At 41.1% G+C, this 21352-nt stretch overlaps 1 protein-coding gene across 1 annotated transcript; it reads right to left on the reverse strand.

The window, feature by feature from the left end:
- Positions 1-412: 412 nt before the first annotated feature.
- ankha (ANKH inorganic pyrophosphate transport regulator a) lies at positions 413-11866 on the reverse strand. Its single transcript, XM_040127342.1, has 12 exons — positions 11275-11866; positions 9835-10051; positions 9496-9614; positions 9137-9220; positions 8839-9009; positions 8572-8706; positions 7726-7818; positions 7535-7627; positions 3734-3863; positions 3465-3588; positions 3113-3212; positions 413-1332 (listed from the first exon to the last, which is right to left on the reverse strand). Exons 1-12 carry the CDS (start codon positions 11368-11370, stop codon positions 1201-1203), a joined length of 1494 nt encoding a protein of 497 aa, XP_039983276.1. The 5' UTR covers positions 11371-11866; the 3' UTR covers positions 413-1200.
- Positions 11867-21352: the final 9486 nt, after the last annotated feature.

Below are 21352 nucleotides of genomic sequence, written 5' to 3' on the forward strand. Positions count from 1 at the left end.
AATTGGGGTAAATAACATGAAAAAATAAACAGCAGAAACACCTCTACAGTGCAACAGTAGCACAAACTACATCCTCCAAAGTGACAAAATTGAATCAGCACCTCTTTAAAACAGTTAACAAAAACTCAACACTATAAACTTCATGAAGGGAGGATTTATTGCATTAGACTGCATTAGTTTCAGCTAAGTGTACCTAGTAAACTGGCAACTGAGTGCATGTGCTCAGACATTGGCCATTCCACATTTGGTTTGATAACAATATTATGTGGTCATTTCCCTATTTAGCCACCTTCAAATGTGCATGCTCGGGCCAGGGCTACCACCTCAGTATTTTTCTACATTTTTGTTTATAATAAGGTCATAAAAAAGGCAAAATATGACAAGTAAAGCTAATGCCAGCAAAGCTACAGAGTTAATAATAAAGCAATTTATTTGCCAAATAAGAATGCCTATACAATATATACAGTACATATGACAGTCTGAATACTACCAGGAAAATGCTTGGCAAAACAAAAGTAGATCGACTCCCAGACTGCATGGAAAGTTAACAATCATAACTGTATTCTGTAACACGCAATGATATAATGAGGGATTCCTGACCCCTCTGGGCAATTAAATATACACATTGCATTACCTATATAAAACAACAATAATCTGTACATCATTGTATGTAAAATACGATTGCACAACCCAACAAGTCCCACAACATGTCTATATTTGAATTCAAGCAAGGCCTTGCCACTTAATCTTGATAAAATAACATAAAATAATGAACTCTGTGTTTTGGCAACTCCACTACCACTCGACAGACGTTTCATTCTGGCTGCTGAGGAGGAAAAGTTCTCCTGTGTCGATTTCCCTTGTTTACCAGTAAACACATGAAAGTGGTTAATACACCCGCTAATGTGATGATGCAAAACTATGAGAACTGTTGAAAAGGTCGGAAGACAAAGGTATTTACGCTGATGGATGAACACTTGAAGGTGCATGGCTTTCTTTACAGTGTGCGTTTTAATGGTGTGTAGGTCGACGTGAAGAAGACCTTGTCACTCTTACTGAAAATTCAGTTCTGTTGGGAGAACCTCTTAAACCAAACCATACTCAGGTCCTCTCTGCTCTCCAGTACTGTCACACTCAGCGGCCTCCTCTTCAGTAAAGTTCCATGTGGAGGTTGGCTTTACCTTCCCCTGCTGTCAGATTTCACTCCTGTTCCTCCTCCTCCTCTTCCTGGAGTTCCTCAATGGCGTCCATCTGAGTCCTGGAGCACACCTCGCTCATGGGGGCAGAGTCCTCGCCCTCCACCACCAGCTCATTTGACATCTCGTTGTTCTTCTGTGGAGACGGCAGATAAGAAAGGAAAGGAAACCACACTCTCAAAGAATATTTGTGGAAAAGGGGAATTGGAACTGCCAAAAATTAAGAATAGTACTGTGTAGTGCGGCTAAGACCATTGTGCTAATCTAATACTTGATTAGCTGCAAAATGGAAGAACACAAAACAACTGCGTGAGCAGTCCAGTGCTCACGTGAAGCTGGAAGTATTTAGGAGCATGCAGAGCCTGCTGAACTCAGTAATAGCATTAGGTCATGCTTTTGTTTATTTTTGCTTACTCAATACACACTGGACACTTAAATTAACTTGGACTTGACTGTGACAAAGTAAATTTCAAACTGGGAAATTACTTACTGAAAGAGGGAAGGTTAAAAAATATCCTTAATATGTACTCAGGTAGTTCTTCTACTGGTAATTTAGAAACATTGGACTACTAAGACCATAAATGGAACATATTGTGTAGCATTATGTGCAAACCGTACAAAAACTGTTAAAAAAAAAAAAAAAAGCGAATTGTGGTTTTACATGGGGTAAGCGAGATCGACAGGCAACCAGCCAAAACTACAGCTGGTCGCTGTGTCTGACCAAGAAATAGTCCAGCATTCAATCCCCCATAAAAGAACCACAACTTGTCATTTTTCCAATTCAATTTTTGTATTGATTAAAACAAACAAGACATAACGTGTTAATATAGCGAGCTAAACTAACATGGGGGGTGCCCTGGTGGCCTAGGGGTCCAAGGCACCAACTGTGACCTACAACGTTTGTGTCCAGCTGGGGATCTTTGTTGCATGTCATTCCCCTTCTCCCTCACCAATAGTCATTTTTCCTCATGTCTACAATGAAGACGTAATAATACAAAAAATAGAAGTGCTGGCAGGCCTATTTTTAAAACTTTGTACAGAGCCAAGCTAACTGTTTCCCTACTGTTACCAAGCTTCACGGCTTAACTAAGCAGCTGCGAGCTGCAGCTTCATATTGAACAGAGAGATGAAAACAGTATTGATCTTCTCATCTAACTCTCAGGAAGAACGCATATTTCCCAAACTGTCTACTCTTCCTTTAAAAGTAAGAAACTTTTGGCATAGTTAAGCAAGCTGGAGGCTGTTGCCAACCACACCATTATTTTCTAAATAATGTCAGAAAAATTGTGTCATTCTGGTACAATGAAGGCTCTATTTTGAAAGCCCTGAATAGAATATAGAATAAAAGAGTGACAGACTCTTTGACTGCAAAATCCTGTTTTTTTAATATAACCCTGTAATTTTTCTGGATGAATAGGGTGTTGTCAGTAACAAGGTCATTTCTTTGATTACTGGGCATGATCATTAGGTTAGACTAGAAAAGCTGATTGTCCTTTCAATGAACAGGTTTCTGAAATAAATTCAGAAAAGTAATTTTCCTGAAAATCAGAAAGACAAAGACTGGCTGTAAAGTAAGTAGAAAATGGTAAAAGCTCTACTATGGATACTGTGTTAGGCCATGCCATTATTTTCAATCACTTAAATACAAATTTCAGTCATAAGTACGAACTTTTGTATTCACAGCCAAAATGTTAACTAGCTATATAGATACAAAGTTGACCTAAATTAAAAGGTTTCAGAGGTCTTTTTTTTTCTTGCATGTATTCATGGTTGGATCACTTTCAATGACATCCCTATTCAAAGTGAACAGGATGGTCATCAGTGAGAGATATTCCTGGCTCAAAATGGCTGTTGACGGGATGTGCACAAAGCATGTGCTTCTATGCTTGCAGTGACTTCAACCAAGGTGTTCTCACCTGTTGTCGATAAACATAGCACGCTGCTATGGCAACCATTGTCGACTCCCCTATGAAACCAGCCAGGAGGGATCCAACCCCGAGCGTGGCCCCATGAACCCTGTAATACAAGGTTATATTAATTTGCTAATGCCTTTTATTATTTAAAATGATTTTCCCGTTTTAAAAGTGTGGAAGTGAAATAATTTTCTAATCTTCCTCCTGTTTGGTGTTTTCAGCAATACCAATGGGACATATAAACATACATTTTACCAGAATACCACACAATACAATGTACTGTTAATAACAGTACACCTGAGTCACAGTGCTGACCTTTGTGACCCTGACAGTGTTCTCTGAAGTGTTGACTTACCCCATATAAGGCAGCACAACTAGACTGGTGATGAGGACAATGATGCGGAGAACTGAGCTGGGGGCCAGCACAAAGGTCTTTTTCAGGGTCATGAGCCATCCAGTCAAATGAGCCCGAACAGTCACTGCGAATACACACACACACACACACACACACACAAAGTGGAAACATCACCCCACTGGTCCGAGCTACGCTCCAGTTAAAGCCACAGCGGGAAGGAAAATGCAGCTGGACACTGATGCTGAAAAACCTCAAATCAAGTGTCTTACCTGGCAAGGGAAAAAAGGAGAAAATTCGGAGCGGGACCACACACAGCTCAGCAAAAGGATACTTCACTCCAATGACATCAACCAGGATCTTCTCTGATACATTTGGAGTCCAAAACACCACGAAGCAAAGCTGGACACAAAATGAACAAAAGCAAATTAATTTTTGTGTTCGCTGCACCACAATAGAGTCGCCCAGCACGCTTCATTAGATTTCATTAATTCATTAACTCAAGGGGTCCGGACTGAATGCGAGCCTTTGAAGCTCACATAACACAGGCAAGCGAGCGAAAAACATGACAGCTAATGTTATTGTTTCTAGAAGCAGTTGCCGAGGCACGTGCAAAATTACCAAAGCACCTCCAATCTATTAGTATATGATCAGAATATTAGGGAGTGTTTCAAAGAAGCATAAACCCATCTGATCTGAATATGAAAAAAATCTATTTGTTTCAAATTGTATAGGGATAATTTCCCTGCACTCCAAACTGAGGCCCTCGCGATCTATAAAAGGTGCTTCTCTGTTTCCACTCTGACCGACTACACTGCACTGACTACACTGCTTGCTACTGGCTACTGCTAGATGTTCTGATAGCTGTTATCTCCGATTTTGCTGCACATTTTCTCCACAAGTGTGAGCTTCAGGGCACTGACTGATTCACTGCATTGCTAATGCAGTCTCAGATGCCTGGCAACATGCTCATGATTTAATCATCAATGTATCAGCTGTGTGATATCTGCAAAACGGTTAAGTAATCTTAATAGCCTCAGGACTTTCCAGCTGTCCTCGCTCACTTGTACCTCCTTGTTGTTGGTCTGTGGATAAAGCTGATTTCGTCCCCGTTGTTGCTAGTTAGTCACATATTAGCCCTCACTGAAGCCTGGATACATCCAGAAAATACTGCACCTCCAGTAGGGACATGGTGAACATCCAAATCCTCCCATCCACCCTAACGTAAGGTTAGGTATTATCTGACCGAGTTTGTGCTCAACGCCTTGTACAAATGCTTGTTCTTCTCTCGCCTTGACTACTGTGACGGCCCTCTGGCAGGGCTGCCAGCGTTCGCGGTAAGTCACCCGCAAACGGTCCAAAACACGGCAGCACACCAGCAGAAAACAGTTGATGTCGCCCCACTTTTCATTACTCTTCTCTGGTTTGCTGTCGCTGCTCTCATTAAAAGGTCAAGTCACTAATGTTTGCATACACAGTGGCAGATAGCACAGCACCCACCGACCTGAACTCTTTCATACAGGTTTATGAGCCTTCTTCTTCACTATGATCTGAAATGTAAGGACGACTAGTCTACAGTCACTGCAAGGCAGGAAATCTCAGTCCAAACTCTTCTCCTATATCTTCTCTTGATGGCTGAACGGATTACCTAACTTGATTCAGTCAGCTTAATCGTCTCCTCCTCTTAATCCTACTCTGTTTTCAAAACTTCCTCGATGATCTACCTCTTCCGAGAGTACTTACTCAACTAATTTGCTCTATGTATGTGTTTCTTTACGCACCCGCAACCTTGTGGCAAAAGTGTCAGCATAAAATAATTTACATTCACTCATTTTGCAAACAGTCATACTTCATTCTAAGTGAAAAGGAGGAGAAAAAAAAATAACAAGATGAAAGGGCTACAATATTTGAGTACTGAAAACGAAAACCGTCCAGAGTAATTCCATTAACATTTCATCAAAAGCCTCCGATCTGGTTTTGTGGTTTTTGACCCGCTGGACCAAAATATAGGAAAAGATTACTTGTACCTGATGATTTCATTTGGTATCACCTCACCATCTACCATTATTTTAGGAAGACAGTCACATAATAACTAATTTGAATGGCTCAAGAGAAACCGCAGTCTCCATGGACTCAGCTGCGGTTTGTCTAAACAAGGTGACACATCCACACTCACTGGCTGGACAAATCTGTTTTCATAAGACGAATTTATTTGTTACAGAACATTACTCATTTCCCTTCTCAAATACACTTCGTCTTCCTCCTCTGCTGTTTTTCGTTCTGTTGTTTCTTTCATCTGTAATCAGAACAAGCCCTGGCATGAGGGCTGTCAGCTTGTGTTTTTCAACAACGCTACAGGCCATACCTATCTGCCAGTTGTTCTGTGCTGAGCACACGCCCTCACATACATGTTTACAGATCTGGGATTCCACATCTGGTGCGCCTTCTCCTCCTCCTCCTCCTCCGCCTCCTAAAAAAAGGCCCAACCTTGGCCACACACTTCCTGTTTTTCTTATTTGGGCCATAACGACAAGTAACTGGGGAAAAGGCTCCCTTTTACTGCACAGAAATTCACTTTGAATCATTTAACGCTGAGTAGAAGGCAGGCATGATCAGAGAGACTGGATCATAGTGTGTTCTTGTTGATCTGCTGGCATAATGATCCACGCATTTTGTTGAAAAACAAAAACCACTCAGCAGCAGCGTACATAATGTGACTGCACCGCTCATTACTTAACAGAAAAGTACACCTGCGAGGGGCTGTAGGAATGTGTTAACTGATATGTTTTATGTGAATGCCTATTTTATTAAGCTCTTAAAGCTTGGGTGGGAGTGTCGGGTTGGGGGTAGACAGACAAAAGCCCCTTAGCCTCAAGCCTCACAAATTCCACCCTAATGTGTCTCCCTGTCTGTGCAACCTGAAACCACGACAGGACGGCAAAGGAAAAGTACATTCAGTGCGCCTGTAACAAAGCTGTGAACCCGCATCACTTTGAACGTTAGTGTAGAGCTGTACCAGCATAATTAAAGTATCTTAAACATGAGACCCCCTCCCCCCTTTTTAAATATTTTTTTTAGAATTAGTTTCCGAGAAAATGCTCAGGGTTAAAGAGGATGTAGCGGAAAACCTTTAAGTGAACCTTTGACAAGCTATGTGAAACACGTTTCTGCACAATACCTGACCGGTTATGTCAGTAGGTCTCAGAACCGAAGGCTGACTGACACACACAATCTTCTAATCTGTGATACAGTAGGATTAGAAAACATTTAAACATAACAAAAATATAACAACACAAATTGTGAAATTAAAAAAAGTTTACAACCCCTAAAACAAGCCATAATGCATTGCTGTCAAAAAATATTGGTGTATGCAGTATAATCAGGCATTTTAATGCATTTTTGAAAGAAAAATTACTTGCTTAGGATATGAAGTTTTGCAGGGCACCATCATAGGACAACTGACACCTACTGTAGGAGAGGTCAAATCTCAATGAAGGACACCTTAGACTGTAAACAAATAAAATGCAAGAGAGGGAACTGCCTATTTTGAAAATGGATAGTGAAACTTTATCTTTGCTGTATCAAATACCAAGGTGGATCTACAAGTTTGAAATACATTGTGTCTAAATGACAAAAATGCCTGAAAGGAACCTGGATGATTATTTTCTTATAAAATTTAAAAAAATCTGAATATTTTTAAAAAAATGCTTGTCACAGTTTGGCAGAGCTAAAAAGGATGTTTTCAAATTACTTGTTTTGTGTGACTTACAGCCAAAAACCCAAAAATATTACATTTTTTAAATCGAATTTATAATGATATAACATAGAGAAAAGCTGCAAGTCCTCACATTGTTGCAGATTAATTTTCTGTTGATCAACTAATTGTTTCAGCTCTATTCTCATGAATTGCTCATCAAAAACTGCAGCCAGAAGCTCAGGATTGTCGCCACACAGACCACAAAAACAAACCGTTAACCGTGCCTTCTTTCCGAGCTAATTCATCCCATATTCTGATGCCATAACCACTAAAATTATGAGTCCAAAAAAAAAAAAAAAATCCACCCTCATCTTACCGTGAGTGATAGAGCCAGACAGCAGAATGTGAACTTTTTAATATGCGACTTGGTGACGGGACTGCCAGCGTTCAGCTTGTTGCTTGGATTGTTCTGTCGGTAAAAGAAGAATATATTAGTGGCATAAACAAAACTATCTACAACAAACTGTTACCACTGCAACAACCACATGTCGGGGGAGTCTGGTTTACCTTGTCAAAGGCAGGGTACACTGCTCTCAGCTCAGTTAACCAACCGTAGGGCATGTGACCCACAGGGTATGTGGCTGTGAGCACAGCCACAGCCTGGAATAACAAAGACATGGGAGCTATAAGTCATCAGCACACCGCCAATTTAACATGGAAAACTACCGCACGCACCACACACACAACTAAATTATTGGCAGGTGTCTAATCATATCCGACGTGAAAGCCACACGTGTCTCTCTCACTTTGCTGGCAGCGCGAGGGTTTTTTTTTTTTTTATTAACAAGTTTACGATTGGGTAACAGCCCTGAGCTGTTTTATTGTGTCCCAAACAACAACGGGCAGTGTCAGGCTTTACGCAGGAACAGTAGGACCATGTAGGAATGTTTTCACTCAGTGTAATCATGCCCTGAGTTTCACATGAACATGGTGAATCACCCAAACCACTGGCAGCCAGTGTTGTCAATGATTTCCAGTTCATTCTGGTAAACAGCTATGCATTGTCTCTAGTAGTTAGGGTCTCTGTAAGCCAGAATGCTCCAGAGGGAGTTTGTTAGCATCTGGCATTTCATCTGCAATAACTTGAGGGGAAAATTAGTCCACTGGCTTCACGTAGCTGTAAAGTCCCTCTTAATGATCCTCGTTATCAAACAGTAGCCCATAATACTACTAGTAGTACCAAACAGAAATTTGTGGCAGCTTTATTAATAAAAGCCAGATTAAATGTGATAGTAAGACCTTATTTATTCTCTATCAAACATGAAAGTTAGTTGCTATGATAAATAATAAGAAAATGCTTGCAAAAACAACAGTTTGGTTATGTATGATGAACTAAATCCCTGATGCACCCACCTCTGTAGCCTCAGTGGTCCCCTTGAGGTCACGAGACACAAAGAGGTTGACGATGGGTCGACTGATGCGCTGAGTGGCCAGGATGAGGGCCAGGGGCCACCAGAAACTCAGCATCTTTTTGATGGTGGCATCGCCCTGCAGGGACCAAGACATACCCAAAACAAAAAAAAAAAGAAAAGAAAAAAAAAAGAAAAGAAAAATCACTCGACTTGACAAAACAGTTTAACAACAGAAACAAAAACAAAAACAAAAAAAGGCAGCACTTACCCCCACATCAAGTCCACTAGAGTCTGGGATGTTGTCGTGAATGTTACAGTAGTAACCCAGACCGACAATGCTAAAACGGACCAAGGCACCCATATACAGGGAAAGGATTGGGATGAGTAACGGTTCCACACATTCCAGGTTACTGTGGAGGAGTATGGCCACAAACACAATCTGCCGGAAAAAACAGAGTTGACAGACACCAAAAATCATAGACTACTATAAATTGGTTTTAAATGAATTTAACTCTTCAAATGTAGCCTTCTGCATTAAGTTAAAATCAAGGACTGGATCTTGTTACCTGGGCCACAACATCAGAGATCGAGGCTGAGCCTACTATTACGCTGTACTTGTGCTTGAGAAGTATCCCTGCATGAATCCATGCCTTCAGAAAGAACAAGGGACAAAGATGTTACCCCAAGACACCAAGCATTAAAACTATAAAACAAAAACTCTCTTTTGGCCATTTTCTCAACCACAGCAGACTATTTAATAGAAGTGAGCTAGCCTTTAAAGCACAGAATACACTATCATTTGAAACCAGCATGAACAAAGGATTAAAAGCAACTATTGCTTGGTCAGGTGTCTTTAAATCCATCTATTGCATGATAAAATGTCTGACTACTCGTGTAGAATAATCCTGCCTTACTGTACACTCACCATTGCATCCAGCAAAGGGAATGCAGCCAAGTATAAGAAAGCCTTTCTTGTCTTGTTCCCCACAGAGTCATCCACATGGTGGAGCTTATTAATGATGTAGTATCCTAAATCTGTGTAAGCTATAGAAAAAAAAAGAAGAGGAAATCAAAGGTAAGCAGGGGCTATTTTCATTGTTTTGGAGAGCAGGGACTGTAATTGTCCCCAAAAAGAAAGCTGTCGGAGGAGGCATCAACAATAAAACTTTAGTTTTGCCACAAACGCCAAAACTTCATTTTTACGGGATGTGGTTTAAGCACAGCATGTCATCATGTGCACACAAAAAAACCCTTAAACACACACCTATCAAGATGTGCAGGACGAATGCAATGACTCCAGCCGCCACCATGCAGAATACAGCCTTCCTCCGGTCCCTCTTGCTGTTGACAAACACCAAACCCACATTCTTGAAGTCGCTCATGGGTCCAGTGAAGAACTTCATCAGGGAGTAGGCCAGGCCATAGCTGGCCAGCATTTGAATTGCATCCCCTTTGACTGTGGCTATGCCCCTGTTGAGGGCCTGGAAAAGATAGCACAGGGTGGGTGTGGAAAGGGAGAGGTGTCAGGGGAATGAGACAGCACATGCGGGCGAAGAGTAGTTCAGTTTTGTAGCGTGACCTGCCCACATGACCATGACTTAGCCTAACTTTATCTCTGACCAGATGGCGACGCCTACTTCACCGCAGCCCTCAACTATCCTGCATAAGAAAATAAATACTTACACGTGCTTTACAGAAAAAAAAAAGAAGAAGAAAAAAAAAGAAGAAAAAAAAAAAAAAAAGATCTTTGGCCATTGCAAAACAGTGAGTGCTATAATAATGTCAGGACAGGAAACACCCACACCACTCTATCCCAGAATTATTTCCATTCAGTTTTACCGTCAGAATAACTACTACAGCTCCCCTTTTTCCTTTGCAGGATTGTGTGCTATTTATACCAGCTAACAGAGCCATTACATAAGCTTAATCCTGACATCTCCAAACCTCATTGTGGTTCTTTTTTTTTTAGTCTCACACTATCTGCCTAGTGTCCCTTGGGTAGGGGCAGCCACCAGATTAGTCATATGGGCTGCGAAAGGGCAGGAAATGTCCGGACAGGAAAATCTGACAATTAAGGAAAATCTAACGCACACACAAAAATGCGTTTGATCCTTGCACATGATCCGCAATCATCATCTCCAGACAGGCCCTGATTCCTATTTACCGATTAAACCAAATGACTAACAAATCAAAGAAGGTACTGTGGTGCCGGATAATGAAGAACGCTGAAAAGCACAGGAGCTCTGTGCATTTGGTGACAGAGGTGACGACGTTTTTAGTTTTTTGTAAAAAAAAAAAATATCTCAGAATAAACAAAGGCCTTCCTCTGAGTGAGGGGTCCGCACGCCTCTCCTCTTCCTAAATAATGCATGTAAATCCTAATGGATATCTTCACACAACATCTCAGCCTGCCGGCTAAGCTAACTGTAGCTAAAAGACAAGCTCGCCGTCTTAAACTGCCAAAACGGGGTCGAAATACTCAGTGACAGTTAAGAGAAACGGCGTCGGTGTTTTCTGGAGCTTAAAAATTGATGCTCGGTGGCAGCAGCGGTAAACACACTGAAAATAATTCCCCCAAGAGGCGGGAATAACAACGTTAAAGCCGTTAGCCGCTGCTAGCGAAGCAAAGCCGCAGTCTACAGCTTTTTTCTATAGTGACCTAGAGCAAAAACAGCGCACCGAGCAAGCAAAACAGAAACGTTACCTGTTCCCCGAGGTCGATGGCAACATTGGTGATAGCCAAAGGCACCAGAAAGCGGATGAGAGGCCAGTAGGGACTGAGAGATGGAAACTCCACCATAGTACAAGCCGGGTTGACAGAGCGAGGGGCATCTGCCTCGGTCTTGATTGATTAAAAAGAAAATCAAAGATTAGCGGCTAGAAGGCAGTCGGAGCACCTGTATTTCTAGCAAGAACGGGAGGTTAAGTGGGGCAGCGGCAGGAGCCGGGGCGCTCCTGTAGTGGCAGCGCTTCACAATGCTTCGATGCTGTTGAGCGGAGGCGAAGGTCAACGGAAATTTCAGACAGGCGCATCTTCCCCGCAAATCATCATCGAGGGGGTGGGGGGAGACGCAAGGTGACATAAAAACAGCGCCGAATTTGAGCGAGGAAGCGTCCCGCGTTATCGTCGGTAGAAATTTAGGTGAACGCGATAATCCGGGACTGGTTAGGTTAGTTTCCTAGCTCCGCATTTGACTGCGCCTGTGCTAGGCAGTCTGGTTATTGTCGACCCTCCCCGAGGCTGGAACCCACTGCTGCCCGCACGTGGGCCTGGCATCCCGGCCGTGACATCATCACTGAGTCTAAACCTGGCTTTTATTATGACTGCGTACACACACCACACACACAACAAACAGGGCTGCATAATATGTGATTACATTTAAAGCATGGCCAACAGCACATAGAAATACTATTACTCCGACTAGCTATCTCTTCGTGTGGCTTGTCAGGTTGAATAAACAAATACTTTTTAGGATAGTTATTTCTGTATCTACAAACGACTATATTATAAGGAAAATTTGAATGGAATCTGGTACAATGATGGTTGATCTAATGGAAAGAAAACACTAGCAGCAGGGATTTAGATGGTTTAAAAAAAAAAAGCCACACACACCCTAATGTGACATATGTGTCTTCACACAGAAAAACAGAATAGAATGGTCCCATCAAAGTATTTATGTTTACACTCAACCCTTCCTTTAAGGAAAGTAATTATATGAAGGATAAATAGATAAGCCCTGATATGGAAATGGCTAGTGAAATACAGACCCCTGGTGGACAAGAGGGGAAACAAAAAATAGTTCCAAGACAATGTTAATGTAAATACTTAGCAACACATCAAATGTGAGAAAATGAAAACAAAATGAGGTCAATTTCTCCTAAGTTGCACTAATGATCTTTATGTCACACTTTTTGTTTGGCCAAACGATAAAATGTCAGCTCTGTCAGACAAATAAATGATAATAAAAATGAAACTGGGGGATATTTTGTTTGAACTGGGTTAAAAATTGCGTGTGTGATGACAAGAAAAACCATGTAATCACTTAAATGGGCTGATTTTACCTGTGTGTGCTGGAACAATGACTTTTTTTTTTAATGTCATATGTCTCATGTAAAGCGAGTGTGTACATTGGCAGTGTTAACATGCTAACAGAGCCAATGTGAGCCTTTCAATAATCAATCAATCAATCAATCAGCTAAGAATTAAACAAAAGTTGACCAAAGACAAACATACTCAGTAATGGGGAAGTGGTGCTCAACGTAATAAATAAAACGCTGTTTCGCTGGTCAGAAACTGATTTACTCTCATATATATATATATGAATTGTGATCTGCATATATATTGTACATATTTAGCTTGAGTGCAAAAGTTTTTGTTTTCTTAATAGAAACAGTAGTTTGACAAAAACAAAACTAATATTAACTCAAGGTCTGCTAACTAGCTTTTTCAACCACATACCAAGATATGGTAGAAAGCTCTGGGAAAATCACCTTGAGTTAAAAAAGAAATTTTATTTCTTTTTTTGGTGAAATTCTTTTGTTTATTTTATTTAGCCACCAATGTCAGAATTGAAAACAAGTGCAAGTATGGTGCAAGTGTTCTAAAATGGTCTGTGTACAGTTGGTGTGGACTGCAGGAGCATGCTGCTGTTAAAGTGTGCGAGTTGTGATAAAAGCCTGCCTGAGCAATGTTCAGTCAAAACACACAGTTGTTTGTGCTACTGCCTGGTGCCCGAGGGAGGTTCTGTAGTGATTTCAACAGCTGACACAGCATTTTACTAACAGACAGGCCACTCCTTGGCAGCTGTAACTAAACTCAGATGTTTACTGAGGAGCCTGTACCTGCAGGTACACTTTGTGGGTTAAATCCTAAAACGTCGGTATAATTCCTTTATAATGTCAGGACTGTTTCATTCCTTCTATTGCCAACTGTTCACAGGGTTCCCAATAATACGGGACTTTGTGGTTGTCTTTTGAAAGTAAATTATTGACTTTTGCAAGTAGGCTTTTTGAGTAAACAGTCCACTTTGCTCTTGCAGTTACCATTAGAGATGGCAACTTTGGATATGTTCTCTGGGACTGTTCATTTTGTCTTCAAATTTTCTTGACTTGGAAAAGAGCTTTGAAAAGTTTCCCAGATTTTTAAAACCTCCTGCGACATTTATTTTATGGCGTGGTTTGGAGATATTGAAGTCTTCCTTGTGTAGAAAATCATCTTCTTATGAGTTCACGTTAATAATGCACTAAAAGGGTAGCAGATGTCTCCTATCCCTCTAATCTCAACACGTATTTGGTTTTAGCATTTATCATAATTACGCTGTTTGGGATTTCTAAAGTGCTCTGACTCCAGGAAGTCTGTGCTCTGAACACTTAGAGGGCATCTCTAAACATGCTTACATACACACAGCAGGAGATTAGGAATGTGGATGCAGGGAGTCATTTCCTAAACCTTTACTTTCTTTACGAAAATGGGTCTCAGGAAAACAAATCTGAATATATTTGGGTCTCTCCAAAGAAGATGTTTACTGCATATTTGTTTAAAAACTTCAAATGTGTGAAAAAGGTGATTTAAAAAACCCCACTTTTTCTGTAAGTGTCAAATCTAAGTTTTGTATCCACTGAGGGTTTATGGATACAATGTGCCCTCTAGTGTTCAATTAGGGGGTCTGCAGCTCTTTGCAAAAATACCCGTAAATATCTGATTAAGACCCTGCTCCGGAAAACCTAGGCAATTTTCAATCTCTTGCATACATGTACCATAATCGGTCTAATAAGTATCGGATTATCATCAAATACTGATATGAGCAAGAATGCTTTATTCTTATGAAGGATTTCAATAAATTCATAGGATGTCTTTATAACATCTGTCCAGGGATTACAGATAAAGAACAGCATTTTACTCTGGTACATTTACAGCAATGTTTACTAATGTTGTGAGACAATGGATTATGAGGCAATGGGCCCCTGGGCATATAGATATAAAAGGCTCTGCCCGTATATAACATTGCTTCAGTAACTTATGTCAGTCTGTACGCTGTGCGGCTATATGATGTTTAAGAAAAAATAAACAAATTGTATTTAAAAAATATGGGCTTGAAATTCATATGGGTGGATAAAGAATATGCAAGTACTCAGATTGGGATAAAAATATAATTGAGACATTTCTACTTTTGACCAAGTTCTCTGACTTTCAAGCAAGAAATGTTACATTTAAACAAAGTCTCAGTGTTAAGGGCCCCCGGGCCTGTGTCCAGTACATCCATTTGATAATTCATCCATGGCGCAGACTAGAAAAAAAAAATAGTTTAAGCAACAGTGGCGCTTTAAGCTAAACGCTAACAGCAGTATGCTAACATACTCACAATGACAATGGTAACGTGTTGATGCTTAGAGGTTGGATGCTTACACTCCTGCCCCTTCCACTGACGAAATTTTCCAACTTAAGTAGAGCACAGATTTAGCGTCAAATAAAGCAGCTGAGGCTGAGCGGTCACTGAAAGCCCCTGCATGTTTGTCACGCACTGAGCTGCAAAACGAGGAACTAGCAGATGTTTGACAAAGAACACTTTGACATGGGTAAATAATCAGTGAAAAGCCATTCATTCAAACTCATCACACACTTCTGGGTCTGTAGAACCTGGGCGCTACAGATGACACTACTGGAAATTGGGGGCATTTGAAGTTTCCACCTACTCACAGTCCAGGCGTTCCTCCTCAAGTTCCATTTATGCTCTCCTCAGAATATGGACCACCAGATGCACTATTTACATATTGCCATAATAAAACAACTCAAACGATCCACATTCAGGAGGACAGACCTTCTGAATATGATGGGCACTCTGTATATTCCCCTCTCTTCTTTCCCCATTTGATTTTCTTTTCTTGCCTTACGTTCCTTTGCCTTTAACCGTCGCCTCTCCTTCAGGTTTTCGATTCAAGGTCATCATCTTTTGACGCGCTCGCTGTTATAGTGGACCCAAACCAAAGAACGGGAAAGATTTTTAAAAAGCAAAACCGGACAGCTGACAACCTCCTCCCACCAATTTACAACACAAGCAATGCCCTACCTCACCATAACCATAACCATGACCTGTACCTCTCCTCAGATCACACCTGGAGATCTATAAGTCAGTTGCCCCTGAAACTAACCAATAACTTGCATCCTCAAGCTGCAGGTGTGGTCTGTGTGAAATTGACTTGACATACCGGCTTACCCAGTTTTCTCTGAAAAGTAGAAATTCGTAGAACCGCAGAAATGATCCCACCCCACATATGTCAAGGGTCCAACACTGACGAGACTTGTACTGTTCAACTGGGAGACCACAGGGTGCGTTACGTACTTGTTCCCACAGCGCTTAGGGGACCGAATGCGCTCCATGGCAACAGGTGCTCAGATGGTTTCACACTAGCGGCACACTACAGTTGCTGCTAGTCGGGTGTGAGAACTGATTGAGAAGTTTAGATAATGTCAGTCTTTTCTGTGCTTTTTTTGTGCATGTGTTACTGAGTTGCATCATGTGGCTGCAGGTGCTGCTGGTTGCACAAGAGTATTGAATATAAATCAAAGACAGGAGCATGAGTCACAAACCAGGGAAATCATGAATCATGTATTTCATACACTAAAATTAACAAATAAAAAGAAGACTGCGCCTGTTGTTACATTGGGAATATGATTGCCATGTAATTTACCAGGAATCTTAAGAGTCCCACACCAATTTAGCTTTGCACTCCTATAACGTTGTTGAACTCACGATGGTCTGTTTTTCTTTTTAAAAACATCAAAACTAACAGAACCAGAGATATTTTTTATTCCATGCATAATGTTTCCTTCTCAGAACCTGTCTCCTACAATACCCACTATGCAACTCGACTGCAGACAGATTGCGTATATATCTTCATCTTTACAGTACTTTTTAAAATATGTAACAATATCTTCTTTCTGTTTTTCATTTATTAATTACTTAATTTGACCACCTAGATATCCTTTATTTTATTTTGTTGTTGTAGGGTGTGAGGTGGTGGTGTGGGTGGGGTGGGGTGGTTGTGAAGTGTTGCCAAGCAGGAATGGGGTTTGAAATATGGGAGCATGCTGCACAATCTAGGGATATACAGTAAATGTTGATATATGGCTACACAATATTTTCTTGCTGCACCTGCACAGTGTGCATGTTTAAAGGACGTAATAAAAGCAATGAAACATTTGTCTAGATTCCTGCACATAGAGAGTGGAGAAGGAATTCAGTACGTAACTCTTTCCTTTTTTTGATTTTACTAGATTTGTCTTAGATTTGGCACTGGCAGGAAAATTGCTCCGCACACACGAAGAGACAAATCAAATCTTAAGTGCAAAATGCTAAACTGTCACTCTGTAGCTATAAACACACTGCAGGTTAGGCTGCATGCAGCTGTTGCCGGCTGTGTCAATAGCTGTCTGTTGTCACTGTCAATAATTAATGACACAATTAGCTCTTGAGTAGTCTGGCATATCTGCCATGCTCTCATTGTTGAATGCTTAGTTGGCAACCTCCTCCCACCGATTGAGCTGAACGACTATTGATTTCCTGTCTCGTATTAAGGCATCACGGGGAATCGTGTCCTGGCAGCACAACCTCAGTTTCTTTCTGTGTGTGTCTGCTGTTGTGTGACGTGTATTTTTGTCAAACTGTGCCGTATGGCTGAGGCGAACCTCCGTGGAAAACCGTCAACTTTTCTTTAGTTTGGTTGATTCTCATGCTGCACACCAGTGGTGGAAGAAGTGTTCAGATCCTTGACTTAACTAAAAGTACCAATACCACACTGTCAAAATACTCCATTACAGGTAAAAGTCCTGGATTGAAAAGTATGGAAGTATTATCAAGAAAATATACATGGTATTAAAAGAAAAAGTACTCTATGCAGAAATAAGTCAACTGTGACTGATATAATGTTATTTATGATATTATTAGATTATTATTACTCACGCATTAATGTCTATGCAGCATTTTACTTGTGTGGCTGGTTGAGGTGGAGATATTTTTTTAACTATTTTATATCAGAGTAGAGTAGTAAAAATTGGAGTGTAAGTATAAAGTGGCATGAAAAGAAATTCCTCAAGTAAAGTACAAGTCCCTCAGACTTGTACTTATATACAGAACTTGAGTATATGCACTTAGTTACTTTCCAACACAGCTGCAAACTATAAGCTCATGTCAGCGTCAGCTCCTCTGGGGCCAGGTAACAGACAATAGAGGAGGCATAGGAAAGGAGCATACTGACCCTAGCAGGGCTTGTATAGCCAGAGTGGGCTGAATACGCTGTACATAGTATGAGGCCACGGAACTCAAGACGTTGAATTTGTGGTCAAAAATTAGGGAAGTTCAGAAAGGCAGCCTCTGAGTCAATAGGAAAGACACCATTTGGTCTCCAGACTGTGACAAGCTACCTCCTGACTAATTCAACAGCCTCTGAAAATAAGGGACTATGTATCTCCTGAGCAACTTCGGTCCCCACTTATCAGAGGAAATGATGCCAGATCCGGTCACAAAGCCTTTCCCTGTGTCTGCAGGCGCGCTCTGAAACACACTAACACGAGAAACATCCAGAGCCGATAAACACAACGACCACAACACGTGAACCTTGTGGTTGTGATCGCTATCCTCCACACAGCGTCCCAGAGCGAGGAAAGGAGAGAAGGGGAGAGAAAGGATGAAGGAATGAGTACAGAGGAAAGGAAAGAGGGTGTCATTTCAGTTTGGGGATTTTCTTCACTTCCTCTGGGGTTTAATTGATAACAAGAGACACTTGTGAAATTTATATCTCCTCCTTCTCTCCTCCATTTGCCTGCTCAAGTATTGATTTATTTTTTGCTCTAAGGTCTCAAGACGTGGACCCTTATGTGCACATCACCATTAGTAAACCACTAATGGGGTTCAGGAGGTAGATTGGGTCGTCCACTAATCGGGAGATTGGTGGTTCGCTCCCCGGCTCCTCCAGGCCACATGTCGAAGTGTCCTTGGGCAAGATACTGAGCCCCAAGTTGCCCCTGATGGCTGTCAGTATGAGTCTGAGTGTGAATGGTATAAATGAATGTGTGTGTGTGTGTAAATGGGTGAATGTGGCACGTAGTGTAAAAGCGCTGTGAGTGGTCGACAAGACTAGAAAAGCGCTATATAAGTGCAGTCCATTTACATAGCCCTCTGTGATCTGGAGGACTTAATCCCAATTAGTCTTTAAAGATTTAATTCAATTTTAAAAAAACTAGTCTTTAAAAAAAACTGCATTAGACCAAATGAATCCCAAAACTTAAAGTGTACCTCAAGACACAGTTAGTAAAGTACATATACAGACACTTTATTGTACATCCAATTGATTGTGCTTTATAATTTTCACTGCAAGAACAGTCATTTGGCATTTTGTTAAAGCAAATTCAAGTACTGCAGTAGTTTTACTAATGTGTGCTTTTCTTCTTTTTAACTCGTGTTTTCTTTGAATGCTAAGAAAACATGTTTATCTATCTATCTATTCTGTGTATGTTTGTTTTCTTGTACACAGCTCTCGCTCTCAATGAGACCACATGTTGTTGTGTTCCTTGAAAAAGACCTGATAATTTATGATCAATAATGTTATTATTTTATATATATTCTATTATATTTTTAAAAAAAAACAAAGGACAAAAAATTCTCACTAATATTTCCAGCATCAACAATAAAACTCCCCAACTCAATAAATAATCGACTCCACTACAAAGAGCACTTTCCTTTACTTCGTTAGCTTTGGCTGAAGAAAATATGACACTGAAAAGTGGAAATCAAATCCTTGAATTAGATCTTAATCGAACTGGATTAGAATTCAGAATCACCACTTTACAATTTTTGAGTACATAACTGAAGACGACCATGCAACAAATGAATACATTTTAGAGCAGAATTTTAGCAAATGAAACTGCAAAAAGTGATGGTGATTTTATCTGCCATGATTGGTCATGTTTGTAGGACAACAGTACGTTTGCCTATAAAGCCAGTCTCATTCATGTTTTCAGGTCTATCTTAAAACATTCCCCCCATGCTTATATGTAGTAAAGTATAAGTGAACCTATCCTTTAACTCACAATCAGGTAGAAAGATGTCAGACAAAGCAAAAAAAAAAATAAATAAATATATATATATATATATAAAGGGTCTCTGTCCATATATATATATGGACAGAGACCTCAGATGTTGTACCCGGAATCTGCTGGAGCCGTTCTCCCAGTTTGTGGGTCACAGCCCCCAGTGCTCCAATTACCACTGGCACCACTGTAGCCTTTACTCCCCACATCTTTTCTAGCTCCTCTTTCAGCCCTTGGTATTTTTCGATCTTCTCGTGTTCCTTCTTCTCGATGTTGCTGTCGCTTGGGATCGCTACGTCTATCACTACTGCCTTCCTCTGTTGTTTGTCGATCAACACGACGTCCGGTTGGTTGGCCATCACCAGTTTGTCAGTCTGGATCTGGAAGTCCCACAGGATCTTGGCTTGGTCACTCTTAACCACCTTAGGAGGTGTCTTCCATTGTGACCTTGGGACCTCCAACCCATACTCAGTGCAGATGTTCCTGTACACTATGCCAGCCACTTGGTTATGGCGTTCCGTGTACGCTGTTCCTGCCTGCATCTTACACCCTGCTACTATGTGCTGAACTGTCTCAGGAGCATCTTTGCACAGCCTGCACCTGGGGTCCTGTCTGGTGTGGTAGATCCCCGCCTCTATTGATCTTGTACTGAGTGCCTGTTCTTGTGCTGACATGATTAGTGCTTCTGTGCTGTCCTTCAGTCCAGCCTTTTCCAGCCACTGGTAGGATTTCTTGATATCAGCCACGTCTTCTATCTGTCGGTGGTACATGCCGTGTAGGGGCTTGTCCCTCCATGATAGTTTCCTCCTCCTCCTCTGCATCATCGGGGTTCTGCTGCCTGAGGTATTCACTTAGCAGTTCATCTTCGGGGGCCATCTTCCTGATGTATCCCTGGATGTTGGTTGTTTCGTCCTGGACAGTGGCTCTGATGCTCACCAGTCCTCGGCCTCCCTCGTTCCGCTTAGTGTACTGTCTCAGGGTGCTGGACTTGGGGTGAAACCCTCCATGCATTGTGAGGAGCTTTCTTGTCTTGATATCAGCGGCCTCTATCTCCTTCTTTGGCCAGCTTATTATACCTCAGCGGGGTATCTGATGACTGGCAGGGCGTACGTGTTGATGCCCGTATCTTGTTCTTCCCATTCAGTCGACTTTTCAGGACCTGTCTTACTCTTAAAAAAAATATATATATATATATATATATATATATATATATATATTTATACACACAAATATATGTAAATTGATCATTTTAAATAAATTAACTTTGTCAGAATTGCAGTGGATCATACATCGGTAAACAAATATCAGTTATTCAAAAAATTTTCAGCTGATTATAAATAGCACAGTCTACTTTGTGAAAAGGCTGCAGGCGTTTACATTTGTCATTTAATGCTTCTCCGCTACTCTACTTTTCGATGAAGTGACCCAGTAACCCCAATAAACAGCTCCACTAAACCCACTGCGCAGCACTATTTCGTGATCCACCTGTAGTGTTCCAGACTCTTTGGTTTCTTTAATAATCTCAGCAAATAATCTCTCCGTTCACGATGGTTTGTGTTTTTTCTTTTTTTCTTTTTTGTTTGGGGTTCACCTTAACGATGTGACCCCGAACCCGCCCCGGCTGCTCTCCTTCCCCGGATCACGTTGCACAGCAGAGGGCGCTCCAAGCCCGTTCAATCTCCCACCTCCGCGCTAC

This window comes from Xiphias gladius, chromosome 5 (genome assembly GCF_016859285.1).
Source record: "Xiphias gladius isolate SHS-SW01 ecotype Sanya breed wild chromosome 5, ASM1685928v1, whole genome shotgun sequence".
In the NCBI taxonomy this organism is placed as follows: domain Eukaryota; kingdom Metazoa; phylum Chordata; class Actinopteri; order Istiophoriformes; family Xiphiidae; genus Xiphias; species Xiphias gladius.

Coding starts and splice junctions, on each gene's coding strand:
- ankha (XM_040127342.1), bottom strand. CDS start 11,370: ATGGTGGAGTTTCCATCTCTCAGTCCCTACTGGCCTCTCATCCGCTTT. Junction 3,864..7,534: donor GTCTGGCTCTATCACTCACG/GTAAGATGAGGG, acceptor TTTTGTGTCCAG/CTTTGCTTCGTGGTGTTTTG. Junction 3,213..3,464: donor GTTGTGCTGCCTTATATGGG/GTAAGTCAACAC, acceptor CTTGTATTACAG/GGTTCATGGGGCCACGCTCG.